General features: G+C 38.8%; 1 protein-coding gene across 1 annotated transcript in view; it reads right to left on the reverse strand.

The window, feature by feature from the left end:
- The window catches only part of traip (TRAF-interacting protein), a 72,775-nt gene extending 61,314 nt beyond the window's left edge, over positions 1 to 11,461 (reverse strand). Inside the window, exons 1-4 of the mRNA XM_073072651.1 lie at positions 11,337 to 11,461; positions 10,076 to 10,227; positions 7,383 to 7,440; positions 6,964 to 7,044 (exon numbers count right to left, since the gene is read on the reverse strand). Coding sequence (XP_072928752.1) covers positions 6,964 to 7,044; positions 7,383 to 7,440; positions 10,076 to 10,173 — 237 coding nt within the window. The 5' untranslated portion in view covers positions 10,174 to 10,227; positions 11,337 to 11,461. The remainder of the gene's footprint in view (positions 1 to 6,963; positions 7,045 to 7,382; positions 7,441 to 10,075; positions 10,228 to 11,336) is intronic.
- Positions 11,462 to 19,083: the final 7,622 nt, after the last annotated feature.

The raw sequence follows: 19,083 nt of genomic DNA on the forward strand, positions 1-19,083 counted from the left end.
AAGGGCTATTGTATCATATCAGGTATACACAGTAGTGTCAAAAACTCCACACCTCTATCCAAATAACTAAAGGTGATGAGAAAAAGGTTCGGGAAAGGTCAGTTTAACTCATATGAAAATGTTGAATAAATGGTCTCCAGGTTTCTTCAAATTTGACCGAAAAGTCAAAAATGATGCATCTGATTTTTTCTAAACTCGAACAAGATATAGTTTGGGAAAACCATTGAAATGTAGTTGGGGGATTAGTTTTTTTCCAGTTCAGTAGACTGGATCTTCTAGCCGTTAGCATGACAAATGCAATCATCTGCCGAGCTGAGGGGGATAAACAACTGTTATCCACCATTGGTAAGCAAAAAATTGCAGTAAATGGATGAGGTTTCAAATTAATACTCAGAACTGTTGAAATGATACCAAAAATATCTTTCCAGTATTTTTGCAAGCAAGGGCAAGACCAAAACATGTGGATCAAAGAGCCTACTTCAGAATGGCATCTATCACAGATTGGATTAACATGAGAATAAAATCGAGCGAGTTTGTCCTTGGACTATGTACCACCTTGAATTGTATTAAGGTATGTTTGGCACAAATAGAAGAAGAGTTAACTAATTGTAAAATTTTCTCCCATTGCTCTGTAGGTAAGGGACATTGAAGTTCTTTTTCCCATTCCTTCTTAATTTTATCTGACATCACTGGCTGTATTTTCATGATCATATTATAAATGACGGCTATTAAACCCTTCTGATAGGGATTTAAACCTAGAATTTTTTCTGTAATGTCAATTGGGCATGAATTTGGAAAGGACTGTAACATATTATTCAAAAAATTTCTAATTTGTAAATTTCTAAAAATTTACAAATTAAAAAATGGGCTCTAGACAAATTATATTTATTAGACAACTGTTCAAAGGACATGGAACAATTATCTGAAAATAAGTCACGAAAACACATTATACCCCTCATTTTCCACAGCACAAAGGCTTGGTCCATAAGAGAAGGCTGAAAAAGAAAGTTAGATATAATAGGGCTTGATAAGATGAACTTATTCAAACCAAAAAATTTACGGAATTGAAACCATATTCGTAACGTATATTTAACTATAGGGTTAGTCATTATTGTTTATTCAGTTTAGAGAGGACAAAGGGAAGTGAAGATCCTAAAATAGAGAACAATGAAAAACCTTGTACAGATTTAGACTCCAAATTTACCCATTGTGGGATTTGTATTGCCACTGAGTCTTGTGTCCAAAATATTAAATATCAGATGTTAACTGCCCAATAATAAAGTCTTAGGTTTGGCAAAGCCAAACCACCTTTCTTCTTAGACTTCTGTAAATATTTTTTACTTAATCTAGGATTTTTATTCTGCCATACGAGGATATTTTGGAGTCAATAATATCAAAGAAGGATTCAGGAATAAAAATTGGTAATGCTTGAAATAAATATAAAAAATTTAGGTAAAACTATCATCTTAATAGCAGTGATTCAACCAACCAATGACAAAGGCAATGGGACCATCTAGTAACAAGTTGCTTAATCTGGTCAATTAAAGGTAAAAGTTAAATAAATCCTTATGTTTCTTGGTAATTTTAATACCTAAATAAATAAAGTTATCTGTAACTACTTTAAATGGTAGATGTTTATAAATTGGAACTTGTGTATTTAATGGGAATAATTCACTTTCATTAAAATTCAGTTTATAGCCAGAAAAGCTACTAAACTGAGCAAGCAAAGATAAAACAACAGGAATAGATCTCTCAGGATCAGAGATATATAGTAACAAATCATCAGCATATAGTGATAGCTTATATGTCCCTTCCCCACGGGTAATACCAAAAATGTTAGGTGAATCACGAATAGCAATGGCTAAGGGTTCCAAAGCAATATCAAATAGTAGAGGACTTAAAGGACAGCCTTGCCTCATGCCACAAAACTACTGAAAAAAGGGAGATCTTTGATTATTGGTAAGAATTAGAGAAATGGAGGCTTCATAAAAAGATTGTGTTAATTTACCTACAGTTAATGCGTCCTTAAAAATTTTACATAACCAAGGAGAGAGTATAGAAGAAAAGGATTTAAAAAATTCTGCAGTATAACCATCCGAACCAGGGGCTTTACCTGAATTCATTGAAAAAAATAGCCTCTTTTATTTCAGCTTCCGTAATGGGTGCATCTAATGATACACAACCCTCGGCTGTTAATTTCAGGATATTCAGTTTCCTTAAAAATTCATCCATTATGGAAGAATCATCAGAAAATTCTGATTGATATAAAGAGTTATAAAATTCTTGAAAGACTTTATTTATAATCTTTTTATGATCAATCATCAAAGTACTATCTCGTTTACGGATCTTAATGATCAGACGTTTAACTGAAGCAGTTTTCAATTGATTAGCCAATAATTTACCAGATTTATCCCCATTATATAAAACTGAGTCCTAGATTTATTTAATTGATTTTCAATCAAAGAGGATAATAGCAAACTGTGCTCCATTTGAAGTTCAACTCTCTTTTTATAAAGCTCTTTACTAGGAGTCACAGAGTAAGTCTTATCAATTTCTTTAATCTTATCAACCAACATAAGTATTTCAGTGTTAATTTGTTTTCTGACCCCATCAGAGTATGAAATAATTTGTCCACGAATAAATGCTTTAAAAGTGTCCCATAATATTCCACTAGAAATCTCTTCTGTAAAGTTTACGGAAAAGACAAATCAATTTGTTGTTTAATAAAGTTGAGAAAGTCTGAATCCTGAAGAACAGTAGAGTTGAACCGCCATGGTTTAACACTTGAGGATGAATCTGTTGTCTTAATAGATAGTTTCAAAGGTGCATGGTCAGAGATAGTAATAGAGTCATAGTTACAGTCAATAACGTCTGTAAGTAAACGATGATCAATAAAGAAATAGTCAATTCTTGAGTAATTATGATAAACATGAGAGAAATATGAAAATTCTTTATCCTTAGGATGTAGAAATCGCCAAATTTCAGAAATTCCAGAATCAACCATAAACGAGTTAATGAGAGAGGCCGATTTATTCCGAAGAACCTAAATAGACTTAGATCTATCCATTGAGGGATTTAAACAACAGTTAAAATCTCCACCCATTATCAGCATATGCTCATTTAAATTAGGAAGGGATGTGAATAAACACTTAAAAAATTCAGGACAGTCAATATTCAGAGCATAAACATTAACTAAAACAACTTTTTGGTTAAAAAGTAAACCAGTGAGAAGCAAAAATCTACCTTGTGGATCTGAAATTGGTTTATAATGAATGAAAGAGGTTGAAGAGTCTATAAAAATAGAAATGTCTCTTACTTTAGCTTGAGAATTTGAATGGTACTGTTGGCCCTTCCAAAACCTAAAAAAAGTTGACTATCCTCTTTCCTCACAAGTCTCTTGTGCAAAAATAATATTAGCATTCAATCTATGAAATACTTTAAATATTTTTTTCCGTTTAATCGGATGGTTTAGACCATTTGTATTCCAAGAAACAAAGTTAATAGTCTTATCCATATTGTTAATATTTATCGTAGTAAACGCACAAGGCTAAACAAAAAGTAAACTCATGAATCCGGAAGAGGAGAGCAGGTTCAAAGAGGAACCGGAAGTTACGACCCTTCGGACATTTTGGTAGTTTCAAGTCAGCCCATGAAGGAAAAACTAAGCAAAAAGCAAAAGCAAAAGAGAAACCCCCTCCCCACACCCACAAAAACCCAAGAAAAAGCCAGAGAAAGGCAAGCAAACAAACTAACAGTAATTTTACCCCCATCTCTCAAGACGGCAGCTCAAAAAAAAAAGAAAAGGCACAAACCTTCTTAAAAAAAACACAAAGGGTTAGTATAACAGGAAAAAGACTATAAAATTAATATTAAAAAAAGACAAGATTAAAAGAGAAAAAAAACTAAGCTGTTAGAACCTAAAACAGGGTAGCATTATACTAATATTTCGATAAGACACCAGCACTCTTGTTCAGAAACACCCAAACGGATGTGACGTGTTCAAGAAATTAAGGTCTTATGGAAAGAAGAAACGACATCTTGAAAAAAGAAATTTTAAAAAAAGACTGACTGCTTCAGCATAAAAGATATTTTAAAAAATTCAAACTTAAAAACATTTAATTACAACACAAGTGAATCTGCAGATGCTGGAAATAAATAAAAACACAAAATGTTGGCAGAACTCAGCAGGCCAGACAGCATCTATGGGAGGAGGTAGTGACGACGTTTCGAGCCGAAACCCTTCATCAGGAGTGAAGTAACATGGGATGGTCGAGGGGGGATAAGAAGTGAGGGGAGGGATGAAGTAGAGAGCTAGGAAGTGATAGGCTGGAGGGAAATGGGCTAGGGGGAAGGTGGAGAATTATGGGAAATAAAAGAGAAAGAATGGTAGGGCTGGGGGGAGATTATAGAGAGGGGGGAAAAAAGAGAGAGAAAGAGAACCAGACTAAAATAATAGATAGGGATGGGGGTAAGGGGCAGGGGTATCAACGGAGGTCTGTGAGTTGAATGTTCATGCCGGCAGATAGGAGGCTACCTAGGCGGGAGATAAGGTATTGCTCCATCGACCTGCATGTGGCCTCATCTTGACGGTAGAGGAGGCCATGGACAGACATTTTGGAGTGGGAGTGGTCTGTGGAATTTAAGTGTGTGGCCACAGGGAGATCCTGCCACCGCTGGAGGACTGAGTGCCGGTGTTCGGCGAAACAGTCTCCCAGTCTGCGGCAGGTCTCCCCAATGTATAAATGGCCACATCAGGAGCACCGGATACAGTATATCACCCCAGTTGACTCGCAGGTGAAGTGGTGCCTCACCTGAAACATTTAATTAGTAGCTTTTGAAATCAAAAGAATGATAATAAAAAAAGTCTCAAAAGAAACCGAAAACAAACCTTTACTTGAACATGTAAAAAGTAGTTACATTGTCAGTCATCACATACGGATCTTCAAATTATGAGAGATCTGAATCTATAAGCTAATTGTTAGCTTAAAAGAAAGAGCAAAGACAATAAAAAACCATTAAAGACAGATAATAAAAATACAATACGTTAATCAACTCGTAGCAGAAAGATGATGTTCCTCGAGAAATCTTTGGGCATCAGCTGGAGATTTAAACAGCTGACTAGAATTATCGGGAAGAACAACTCTCAGATGCGCTGGGAATAACAGCACTTGTTTGAAGCCTTTCTGATTGAATTCCGACATCACTGGTTTAAAAGCCATTCTTTCCCTCAAAACTTCAGGACTAAAATCTTCCACGATAAGAAATTTGAATTCTTGAAAGTTGATCATGCCCTTCTGTTGGGCAACTCGAATCAGGCGATCTTTAATATGAGCATAGTGAAGCCGGAGGATTACTGGCCGTGGTTTTTCACCTGGAGCTGGTTTTAAGCGAGAGATGCCATGCACGCGGTCGATCATTGGAGGGGTATCCAGAACATTTGAGCCGAACACATCCATTAAGAATTTAGAGACAAATTCAACTGGATCTCCCTTCTTGACATTTTCCGGAAGCCCGATTATCCGCAGGTTCTGTCTTCGAGATCGATTTTCAAGATCAATAATTTTGGATTTGTAGCGTTCCAGCACTTGAGAAGTCGAAGACAGTTTTTGTTCCAAAGTTTCAATTTTATGATCCCTTTGACAAGCGGCTTCTTCAAGAGCTGAAATTCTTGCTTCTTGTTGTTGAATTTCCGACTTAAATGATTGAAGATTTACGTCGACCGTCTTTGAAGTTTCATCAAGCAGGAAAACATTTTGGGCTAAGTTTATCCTCCAGTCTCTCATCCATAAGTTTCCCGATTGCATCCAGAGTTAACAGTTCTTTAGCTGCTCTCACTTCCTTAGTTTCTTGTGGTCTCCCAGTCATTTTAACAAGTTGAAAATATAACTCAAAAAGTATATCTTAAATATCAACTCCTTTAGTGTAGGTATAAATAAGTTAGTTAGGGGGTGATTGCAGGTGAAAGTAGTAAAAGGATTGGAGCGAAGCCTAATTCAGCCTCACACCATGAGCGCCATCTTGAGAGTTCCTCATCTGCCATTTCTCAGTCCATATTTCCAGCCATTCCAGATCCTGCTGCAAGCTTTGATACTAATCCTCGCTGTTCACTACACCCCAATCTTGATGTCATCCACAAATTTGCTGATCCAGTTTATCCCATTATCATCAAGTCATTGATATAGATGACAAACAAAAATGGACCCAGCACCAATTTCCACAGCACAAAACTGGATTCCAGGCAGACACACAACCATTTTCTGGGTTCTTCTGCAAAGCCAATGTCTAATCCAATTTACTACCACATCTTGAATACCAAGTTACTAAACCTTCCTGACAAACCTTCCATGCAGGATCTTGGCAAAGGCCTTGCTAAAGTCCACATAGATAACATCCACTGTCTTGCCTTCATCAATCTTCCTGGTAACTTCCTCAAAACCTCTATTAGATTGGTTAAGCACTACTATCTATGTTGACTATCCTTAATCAGTCCCTGTCTATCCAAATACTTAGACTATATATACAGTTCCTTAGAATACCTTCCAATAACTTACCCATAACCGACGACAGGTTCCCTGGCCTATTATTTCCTGGCTAATTTTTAAAGCTTTTCTTAAACAACGGAACAATATTAGCTATCCTCTAACACCTCACTCATGGCTAAAGATGTTTTAAATATCTCTGCTAGGGCCCCTGCAATTTCTGCACTAGCCTCTCACAGGGTATGAGAGAACAGCTTGTCAGACACTGGGGATTTACCTTATTTTATGTTACTATTTAAATGTCTATTTTAAGTAAATTATGTTAAACATTTCATCAATTCATTTCAAGAAATTACCTTAAGTGTCTTTAGTGAAGAACACTTGTTAAACATAAAAAGACTTGGTAACATAGGACCATAGAAGTTTTCTGCAAATGTAATCTGCTTAACAAAATCTAAAATACTGAACAAAAAGGCAAGCTTACCTGGAGAGTTTCTGCGTCTAGGACTTGCTCACTCTCACCTATGTCAAAGAAGAGCTTGTTGATGATGTATCTTCCACTGACCTATCAGAAACAAGAACTCATTATGCCATAATTAATAAATGATGTCCACATCCTCTCTGTGACTGAAAGGAATTTCACTAAAGTGAGAAAATAAAATAGCAACACAATAAGAACATATACCTGAACACAGTATTTCTGTTGTGAACACTATCATAACAATATTTTTTTACTGAAAATCCATAGATAAGTGTCTTTTCATTCAAACTAAATGCCTACAAGTGTTAAAGACTGTAGTGAAGAAAATATCTTTTAAAAAGTTCTCCCTCATGTTACCCCTAAACTTTTGCCCCTTAACTCTCAACTCAGTTAAAATTAGTTAAAATTATCAGTTACAGTACCTGTATTCTACATTGAGGGCAGGTCCGAGAAGGAGCACTGTGGAACCACTGAGCAAGACTATGAAAATTATAAAAATGAAAGGCAATCAGCTAAAAATAAACACTTTGAAATGATAACTATATACTCTGATGTGTAATTAATTAATTCCTTCCAATAGCTGTAATACTGTTCTTTATAAAATTTATTTTAAATTGATTAATGGAATGCTACTGTTATCGACAAGACCAGCATTTAATCCCCATCCCCACGGACCTTGATCTCCGGTCAAGAACAGTACTGATGTAAGAGATGACATCTTATTGCACTCAAGAATTGAAATACAGGCAGTCCCCGGGTTACGTACGAGTTCCGTTCCTGGGTCCGTCTTTAAGTCGGATTTGTATGTAAGTTGGAACAAGTACATCTGGTATTATTTAGCGTCAGTTAGTCAAACGTTTGTCTTAGTTTACAGTATTTATTTCACCTTTCTATGCATATAAAACACTTAAGAAACATATGTATTCCAAGAATTAAACCACTGCATTGCTTAGTAATAATTGTAGCTTTCATCGGGGCAGGGCCTTTCATATGCTCCATTATTCTCACTTTATCCGTTATCCTTTAAAATTGTTCTGATTGTTGACTGACTATAGCCTAATGATTTTCCAATGATGAATGGCATTTCACCTCTTTCCAAACGCTTTATTATTTCCACTTTAATTTCAATCGCGATCACTTCCCATCAATGGAACAGAAACACAGTGGGCTGCAGGTCCCGAGGTCCGCTGGGTCCTAAGGACCACCACACTGAGACAGACTAAATGGGACAAGTGGGAGCTGTACTGGGATTGGGTATTTGATCCTCCACAATATTCTGCGTGGGAATTTAAACTGGAGGTGGCAGTGTTTTTTTTTAACGAGGTTGAGTTGCGAGCTCGACATCAACCCAGCATGGATGGTACGGGAGTCACTGGATTGACATCAACCTGGCACGGGAGCAGTCTCTTGCTGGATTGAACTCGGGAACCTCCGTTCTCCAGCCCGGCTCTGATCTTACTGCGCCACCAGCCGACCGGAACAGTGGGAGGTGGGGTCAGCGTGAATCTTACTAAGAAAAATTTAAGCCAAATACAAAGTTACACACTCAACACAGTGTCAACGGTAACGACTTAAAATGGCCGACGGCATCGTGATCTGACTTAAAATGGCAGACGGCGTTCTCCTTCCTCAGTTCGTAAGTACGAGTTGTCCGTAAGTCGGACGTTCGTAACTCGGGGACTACCTGTATATACAATTTACACATGGCTGTTAATCTCCCATTGAAACAAGCTCATCATTTGATTCACATAGAGTATTACAAAAGTAATTACAAATAACAACTGATTCACATTACTTTTAAACAGGTTGCACATCAGTGGAATAAGGGAACTTTGAGAATCTGATGGTACAAGCTATTAGAATGAGGATTTAACTAATTTTCAAAGCTAGACACTCCTGATACTACAGATAATTGCACCGCAAGATATTTGTAAATCCTCAATTTTTACATTTTGTAAGTAACAACCCTACCACCTGAAGTTCCCCTCTCCCATCTCCACCTGTAAAATGGTAAGCAGCAAAGATAAAAGCACCTGGTCAGGAGATATACCAACTTAATTTCCTTTTCATCTTCTCTCCGCTGGCCATGCAGCAGCTGTGTTCAGGAAGAGACTTGCCCTTCATCTCACTATTGTTCAATCAATAATAAAACTGGGATACCTTTATCTCTCCAAGCTGACAGGAAGAATATGGATCTCAGTGGCTTCTCTAAGAATAAACTCTAGTATTCCCTTACTGAAATGGGGAACATTGTAGACTGATGGGAATCAACCTTTCACCACTGTACTATGCACTATGCTGCAATACACTGCATCATGTGGGAATGTAACACCATCCTTGAAAACATTATATACACAATGCATATCCATGAAATTGTCTAGGAAGATTTAGGGGCAAGGGCATGGGGGAGTTAGAGGTCAGGCCAGAGTCTAAGCTTCTGCTCTGCATTTGAAGGTCAGCAACGTGGATGCACGGCAAAGGGCATATTGCACATGGACAGATGTCAGACTGGCAAGAACTGTGAAGGAAGAGCACAGACAATACTTGAAGGCTGCCACTAGCACATCTTTAGGTTGTGTTGGTTGTTAATACAAATGACGTATTTCACTGTACAGTATGTTTCAATGCACGTGTGGTAAATAAATGAATCTGAAGACAATTATATTAAATCTTATAATAAAGAACTAAGCCAATAAACGCTGAGCTCCATTGAAATCTCCATTACAGTACCATTAAAGAATGGATCTCCACTGGTGTGGTTTGCACTGTGTCAGTATATACAATGGCTGTATTTTGAAAATACAAAGTGAATCAAAAAGCTTTACTAATAACCCACTTAGAATGGAGAACTCGGTGTGTTCCTTTTCATGTTCTGTTCCAAGCTCTTTAAACAATCCTGACTGTCAACTGTGAGCCCAGATATACAACTGATCTTCATTTAACTTAGTGGATAACACAAAGCTGTTGATAAAGAGTGTGTCTAATATTAGTGGACTCTAACTTATCAAGCTGAATAATGCAGATTGTAAAACAACACAAATCCTCATTTCAAGAGTTACTTTCTACAGCTTGTCTCAAAGTCAACGTATAAAACAATTTTTTTTTCAGTACTCACCACTCGCTGTGAAAAGTGTGTCCACAATGAATGGCTGCCACATCCTTGTAATTATTAAAGTAATCAGAGCAAATTGTACAATAGGCACGAATTGGCATACTCTCCCCCCTACATTAACAATTCTGTTTATCTGTCTTTGCTGTGGTCCTATCCTGTCAGTTCAAAGACAAAAAAATGAGGCTTTAGTGGACAAGAGGTCACAGACTGAAGGTAACACACATTCCTCATCTGGGACAATAATGTAAAGATCTTAAAATTGTTTTATGTGCTAATGCTTAAAGAAGATGAAGGATCTAATTTTCACAAGGAACAATTAATTCACAAATTATTTTTTAAATGTTGAATACCAGTGGGTTAAGGAAATATTAGGAATTTGATGAATGAAGAAATGATCAACATTTCAGAAGATCTATCCTAGACCCAATGCATTGATGCAATTATGATAAAAGGCACACCAGCAGCTCTACTTAAATAGTTCGAGGAGTTTTGTTCCGTCACCAAAAACATATTTCCACAGATATACACTGGAGTGCATTCTGAAAGGTCACATCACCTCCTGGTTTGAAAACTCCAAAGCACAGGATCACAAGATGCTGCAGAGGGCTGCAGTTAGCTACCTGCATCACAGGCACAGCGTCCTTTACCAGCAGGGACATCACTCCTATCTCAAGCAGCCGGTATCCATCAATACCGACTCTCACCAAATCGAGCAGGGCTGCCGGATTTCCCTGCCTGAAGTGCACTATTGAACCAGATCTGCTTTTACAACAATTTGGTAGTTTAACAGTTATCTTAAGTATCTGCTTTCTAATTCCAGCTTCATGTAATTAATTGAATTTAAATTCTCCAGTTACCATGGCAGGAACTGAACTCTTGTTTCTCGATCAATCATCACACTGTTTAACCACCACACTGCCAAAACCCTTCATGAACACTTAATTTACTCTTTGACTGATCATACACAGCTCTTGGAGGAAGAGATGCAGACAGATCAGGCTGCAATCAACTATAAATTCGAGGAGCCCAATATTCTAATTCTGTTTGCCTTCACTGTGCAGCATGAACTCTGAAAGCCTCCAAATATGAAACTTGTTACAACAGCCTGTTTGCGAGCAGAGAAGGGCGAAAGGGGAAAAGGGGAAGGGGAACTGGTGAGGAAAAAGGAGGATGGAGGAGGCGAGAGCAAGGGCAGCATGGAGCTAATGTGAGAGACAACGCACCTCATGACAATTATCTACACTAGAGAAATAAATGCACCGACCTGAGGTTGTCCGAACCCCTCTCTTCCGTCCGCCCTTTCCCGGCACTCAGCAGCCGCCGGGCGGTTTGAAATCTTCCCGTCACTTCCGGCCGGGCTGCGCGGTACTTCCGGTTGCTGAGGGGGAAGTTGTGAGTGGCGGAGGAAAGAGATACAATCGTTGGCCAGACTTTCTTCAGCTGTTGAAGCTTGTGTATCCAGTTTTTTATGGGTCTCTGCTCATGTTGGAGTGACAGACATTCTAGCCAAGCAATCATTTAATATCAAGGTTATTGGGAAGAGCTAGACGAGGGAACACACACCAATCCTCATAGAGGGACCAGAAGTGGAGTAAGCAGTTTCATGTTCCTGGGTGTCAGGATCTCTGAGGACCTAATCAGGTCCCAACATATCGATGCAGTTATAAAGAAGGCAAGACAGCGGCTATACTTCATTAGAAGTTTGAGGCATTCTGACAGGCTGCATCACGTGTGTGTGTGTAAAAGTGTGTGTGGGTGGGGCTACTGCATAGCACCGAAAGATACTGCAGAGGGTTGTGAATTCAGTCGGCTCCATCTTGGGTACTAAGCTACAAAGTACCCAGGACATCTTCAAGGAGCGGTGTCTCAGAAAGGCAGTGTCCATTATTAAGGACCTCCAGCACCCAGAGTATGGATTTTTTCCACTGTTACAATCAGGTAGGAGGTACAGAAGCCTGAAGGCACTCACTCAGCGATTCAGGAACAGCTTCTTCCCCTCTGCCATCCGATTCCCAAATGGACATTGAACCCGTGAAGACTACCTCACTTTTTAAATGTACATTATTTCTGTTTTTGCACGATTTTAATCTATTCAATATACGTATGCTGTAAGTTGATTTACTTATTCATTGGTATTTTTTCTGCTATATTATGTATTGCATTAAACTGCTGCTGAGTTAACAAAATTCACTACATATGCTGGTGATAATAAACCTGATTCTGATTCTAAATGTCTCGACCAGAAATGTCGACTCTATTCATTTCCATAGATGCTGCCTGACTTGCTGAGTTCCACCAGTATTTTGTGTGTGTTGCTCTGGATTAACAAATGCAGAACCTCTTGTGTTTATTGCAGAAGGAGGTGAAAGTCATAATTAAAACGTCTATTCGATAACTCTGGCAACAAAATTGGGATAAGAAAAAGAAAGGACGGTATTTATATAAAATTCAGAGAATAGTGGGAATTCATCTGGGAGACGGGTATAATAGGAGGGAAAAAGTTACACTTACATGCGTACATATTGGACATACTAGGTTGAATAATTCCTTGTTCAGAATTAATATTCCATAAGGCATTTGTAGGGAGTGCATTTGTCAAGAAAGGGTGCAGCAAGTATTGTTTGAATACAGTCCCTTTGAGGTGCAAAGGGAACATCTAATTGCTAAATTGAGATCCTTGAGACACACAGTTTAACATAGAAAATTTGTTGAGATATCACTGCCTTATAAGTGCATATTTGACTTTCCAAAAAGCATTAGACTTTTTGATATTACTAGAGTTTTCTGGGAGGGGGAATTTAGTGGGTCTACTTCATGTCTCTTTGCTGTACACTCCAAACCAGTAGGTGGTGGTAATGTATCTTATTTGGTCTGCCAACTGCCATTAAACATTAGTTGTAGTCGTAGTAGAAGTAGTGGAAGAAGGGAGTGGGGAGTGGGAAGGGTTTGGAGAGGAGGAAGGTTTGGGGAGGGAAGGGTTTTGTGGGATGTGGTTGGGGGTATGGGTGAGGGTGGAGGATTCTGGGGGATGGGGATATGAAGGGGAGAGAAATCTTTGAGATGGGGGTTTAGGGGTTGAGGATGGGAAAAAGGAGGTTTCAGGGTGAGGAGGAGGGAATTTGAGGGGAGGGGTTTTGAGTGTGAAGGAGAGGGATTAACAGTCAGGAAGTGATGAGGATTGGAGAGAAGCCGGGCAAGATTTGAGAGTGAGTGAGGGCAGGGGAAAGTTTTAACTCCATTATCTGAAGAAAGGAATTCGGCCTGATGGCCTCGCCTCCAATCACCTGTCCTTTCAGTCTTTCGTAGAGAATGGGATTAGGTAGAAGGGAGAGGATAAAACAGAGGGATGAGAGTGGGGATGATAATGAGGTATTTAGGTGGGGGGGGGGTCAGTAAGAGCTCTCATGGTGGGGTTGCTCTTATGGGTTAATGATAGAGATAGTGAGCTTTCGAGAAGGATATTAGGGCAATAATGGTGTAGAGTGCAATGACAGTGGCGCACCAGAGTGGATCAATAATAAGACAATGGAGAAATTTTTGAGAGCAAGAGATTGCAGATGCTGGAATCTGAGACCGAAAAACAAAGGAATTCAGCCAATTGAGCAGCATCTTGTGGGGTAAATACAGGGAAAATACAGTCCCAATGCAGTTAATAATGTCAGTAATACTTTCCTCCTGCAGATGATGCTGAGCCCACCAAATTTGTCCAATAGTTTTCTTTGTTAACTGAAAGCTGCCTTGGGGTATTCTGAAAGGGACATAAAAGTTGCTATATAGATACAAAGCTGCAGAACACTTTTTTCTCAAACCCATCAACCTACTGACAACACCTCGCCAGAGTCCTTTATCCTTTGTCCTTCAGTCTTTCATTGAAGATTCTTCTTCTCCCAGGAATAGGGTCTTTGGAAAACTTTTGTTGGCTTTTCTGTAGCTCTGGGATGGGATGGCATTGCTAGCCACATGCTCAACCTTCCTCCTTTCAAATCCAGATTTAGGACTTAGACCTACAGAATACAGAATCCTGAATTCAGCCTTTCCGTCCCAAGAAGTCTTTTCTCAACTTCTTAACTAGACAATGATCCCTGCTCCACAACAATGAGATGAACTGTCATTCTCTGCCCTGCCCTGCCCCAGGCTATGCTCAGACCTGCACTTCAAATACAGGCTCCATACTACTAGACACAGCAGTAGGATATGCTTGTTTATTTTAGCTCAGAATGGCAAAGGCTTTAATTAGATTTTTTTTGTGTTTGCTTTAAAATTTGAATTCCACTTAAGAGTTTGAATAAAAGGTCAGGGATTATAGTTTTTTATATAAAATATAAACAGATTAGGCAGTTGAAATCAAAGAAGCAATGCATTTATACCTAGACTGAAAAGATTAAAAATACAATGACTAGTAACCATAACAACTGCTGTGAAGGTTGAAGCTGAATCATCCCTTCACTGGGGTATTAGATTTTATTTGGTTGCTATGGGACAGGTTGTTTCCAAGGCAGCTTTCAATGCATTTTGTTGGATAATATCTTAATAATTGAGCCTCTTCACCCCTCCCCCTATTTCTACAAAACAAAACCCATAACGTCTTTTTTTGTATTTGTAATTAAATTCAACTTCCCAATGTGCTTTATACCAATGAAAACAAATAACTGGAGGCAGAGGAAGGGTAGAAGAAAGTACAATAATGCTGATCAAGGCAGGTAATTCTATTCAAGAATGAATTTTTGTATTAGTTCCAAGGATAATGAAAACAAACTTGTCACGGAAGCACTGTCAGTACTAATTTATGCAGCTACTTGAAAATGGCAAGAATTTTTTCCTTAGTTAGCAAGTATGCAAGATAGTAGAAGTTATGTAGCCTACTATAATCATAGAGTTAAACATCATGGAATAGACCCTTCATTCCCACTGAGTTGCCCACCTGAGCTGGTCCTATTTACCTGCATTTGTCCCAGATGCTTCTAAACCTTTCATATCCATGTGCTTAACTACATGTAAATATAAGTGGAAAAACCAGTTCCCTCGCTTACCTACCTTCCACCTCACCTGGACTCACCTATCACCTGCCAGCTTGTATTCCATCTTCTCAACCAGCCTTCATATTCTGGCTTCTGCCCCTTTCCTTTCCAGTCATGATGAAGATCCTCAACCTGAAATATTGACTGTTTATTCCTCTCCATAGATGCCTCCTGACCTGCTGAGTTCCTCCAGCACTTTGTGCTCAAGATTTCTAGCATCTACAGAATCTCATGTTTATAATATCATCTTGCAGTTTTTTACAAAGAGAAACTAGAAGAGACAGGATTATTTCAATTGTCACGTGTTCAAGTTTGTTTTTAATAAAGAAATTTTTAAAAAAGGATTTTAAAAATAGATGCTGTCATCTTTGTGGTTTCCCTCAGCACTGTGTTTTGCATCATTCTTTGGCTGAGAGAGCAGGCAGTCTCATTAGCGTAGCTTTTAAGAGACAATAATGGTGATCAAAACACTATTGATGGATGCTTCTTTCATTTTGCGTATTCATTTCCTATTTCTACTTTGTTTATTCTACGTCAATGAATTTTGCCTCGGTGAGTGAATAAATTCAGTCCTTGCTGGGCTTTTCCACTGGTTTGGTGACATATCAAACAATATTCCAGCTGATATTGTTGTGTTCGATCAGGAGAATCACACACATTCAAATATTACCTTGGCTGTGTGGAATACTTGGAGAATTTTGGGGACCACATTCTATCATTTGGCCCATTTTATTCCCATGTCTCCAAAGGGATGGAGCCAGTCAAGCTTTTCCAAGACATAATGGATTGAGTGAGTTAGATTGAAAGCCTGAGTTATAGACAGGTTCATCCTTTTTCAGCATTCATGGTCCTCCTCCTTTCACATTCATGTCCTTTCCTCCCATAGGCTGGCTCTATTTATCTGTCCTGAATTCATCGTCTTTCACCAGTAAGGTCTCTTCATTATTTACCAGAGTTCATATATATTGTCATATATACCTTGATAATCATTTTCTTGTAGGCAATTACAAGAGAAAGAAAGAAATGAAGTAGATATTATGAAAAACTGTACATAAACAGAGACTGACAAATAAGCAATGTGCAAAAGGAAGGCAAACTGTGTAAATAAATAAAAGTACTGAACATAAGTTCATAACAGTGTTCTTGAAATTAGTCTATCGGTTGTAGAAGCAGGTGGTGGATCATTCACTTCAGTCAACATCCTCAACTCCCCCCCCCCCCCCCCACAATACAATTCATGTCCTTCGTGTTGTTTCAACTGTTTCAACCTACATGTCTGTGATGCTGCTGCAAGCAGGTTCTCATTGTACCTGTACTTCACCGTACTTATACACATACCTTGTCCTGCCTTTGACTCCCTGAATAATCAAGAACCTATCAACCTCCACTTTAAATATACCCAATGCCTTGGCCTCCACAGCCGCCTATGGCAAAGGATTTCACAGATTCACCACCTTCTGACTAAAGAAATTCCTCCTCACCTCTGTTCTAAAGGCATTTATGCCTCTTCTCCTATGCACTTCAAAGCTATAACTTGATCTGGATTAAAATACAAAGTATGAAAAACTATTTTTGATTAGTTTATTAGACAGATAATGAAAAGAGCATCTTACAATATAGTAACACAGCAGGACTTTCTTCATTGGAACAAGAATTTTGAAAATCTTGCTGCAGTGCGAGCTGCTTTATGGTGTCTTTCCCTTTCATTTTCCAGAGAAAGTCTCAGCTGCTTGGTCATATCTGAGGCAGATAAATCTCTTCACGTCCCTGAAGGAGGCCGGTGACCTTTTAGAAAATTTTGTTTTCATACTTCAGGATCTCCTATTGCCTGTACACTGGCAATCATTCCTCATACTGATACCAGTATTGTGACTCCATCACCAAAGGCAATCTTCATGCAGAGCTGTGCTCCCACAATCTCTCCAGGACTTTTCAGGTATTATTGTGGTGTTCACAACAGTAAGTGAAGAAAAATAAACAGCTATTAGATTTGAATGCCATCTTATACATGAGGGGGAACTCTTCAGCATGTAACAAAGAAAATCCATTTTGCAAATGTCAAACTGAACCGACTTTCCTTGTTATGATACTTTACCTGTCAAACATGAAGATACCACTTTTACCTTGTCCCTTCTCGCCTTCCAGATACTCAAGCAATCCTCATGAGTTTGTTTAACTTGTTCACCATCCAGACACCCAAGCAATCTTCAGAAGCTTGCAGCCAACACGTGGTTTTTGACAGATCAGGGTCAGGGTCCAGTGGCATGGAATGCAAGACAGCTGGGAACCCTTCACTGCTGCAGCCTTCCTCCACCTTTACTTCTATTGTTATGTGCTATCATCTTCTGCCATCTTCACCGTTGAGATCATTGCTTGATCATTCTTTCGCTGGAACCTCCCCCTTGTCAGTCTTTGTTAGTGTGAGTTTTTCATTGATTCAATTGTATTTCTTTGTGGTACTGTAAATGCCTGCTAAAATGAATCTCAAAGTAGTATATAGTAACATATGTGTACTTTGATAATAAATTTACTCTGAACTTTGAACTTCCAGTGAACCAGTGAAGATGTCCTGATGCAGGGTGTAAATCTGAAACTTCAGCAGTTCCTTTCCTCCCACAGATGCTGCTCGACCCGCTGAATTCCTCGCTGCACCAGATTTTGGTGTCTGTGTCCAATCTAGTCTAATGCATTCAACTCAAATGATGTCATCTCCACTACGCTGAAGAAGCCGAATGTAGAATAGGTATCACTTTGTGAAGCACCATGTTCAGTCCGCAAGGATGACCTTGAACTTCCATACATCTTTCACTTTTCTCTTCCATCTTATCCCCCACACTGATCCAATATGGTAGTCATATTGTGATCATTGCACTCAAGTATGATGTTCTCCTAAAAGCTTGTCTATTGGTCTTTAGGTGGCTGTAGAGTCTGATCCAGTGAAGGGTGCCCAGTTATTCTGCATTCCATGCCTCTGGACCCTGATCCCAATCTGTCAAGGAATATGTGGTGGCTGCCTATGCATCAGTCTCCCTACATTAAACAAAGTCATGCACAGGCATACTCCATTCAGTGATTCCACCCAAAATAGACAACCACAAGCGAACATCATACTCAACTCAAGTGATCTCACTACTAGTACTACCTTCCATGTACACTATATATGATTTACAGTAACTAATTAACCAACCCACCAGGGCACCTTTAGGTGTAGGAGGAAATCAAAGCAGCCAGGGGAAACTCTCACAGCCACTATTTAATTAGGGCTCAAAGTCCAAATTAAACTCTTATCTCTGGAAAAATAACGCACCAGCACTACCTTCTTGTGTCATCCAATTGCTGTGTCTTTCACTTGAGGTGAGGTGGTTGTAAATGGTCCAGTGGTGTTGTTTTGAAGAAAACAGGAGAATTTTCACTATACTTGTTACACCTCTCAAATTCCAACCTTGCAACTTCTCCTTATACCAGCTTTAATATTTTTCCATGTTGGTTCGTGACTCATTTGATAAAACTCACATGAAGTGTTTAACTGGTATTGCTAACTATAATGAAAAGGGAAAAGACGTCGCAGATTTGTGGGAATCTGCACTAAAAATGGAAAATATATTGTGGACATGCTATATTGGCACCGGAATGTATGGCAACACTTGCAGACTGCCCCCACCATACTGTAAGGTTGCATTGGTTGTTAATGCAACCTACACATTTCACTGTATGTTTCAACGTACTTGTAATAAATAAATAAAGAAACAAATAAATAAAAACATACATACAGACAGCTTTTGCAAAGTTCATAGATTCCTGAAATGTCAACTCTATTTCCCTCTGCATAGATGCTGCCCGACCTGCTGAGTATTTCGTGTTGATGTTCCTCATCCAACGATATTACGTGCAGTGTGAAAAATGTCTTCCCTATTTCCTTATGGAGACATATAAAGTACTTCTGGATGTGTTCTGATTAGGAAAGACTACATAAAAACACAAATCCAATCTTTC

This window comes from Hemitrygon akajei, chromosome 19 (genome assembly GCF_048418815.1).
Source record: "Hemitrygon akajei chromosome 19, sHemAka1.3, whole genome shotgun sequence".
Classification (NCBI taxonomy): Eukaryota; Metazoa; Chordata; class Chondrichthyes; order Myliobatiformes; family Dasyatidae; genus Hemitrygon; species Hemitrygon akajei.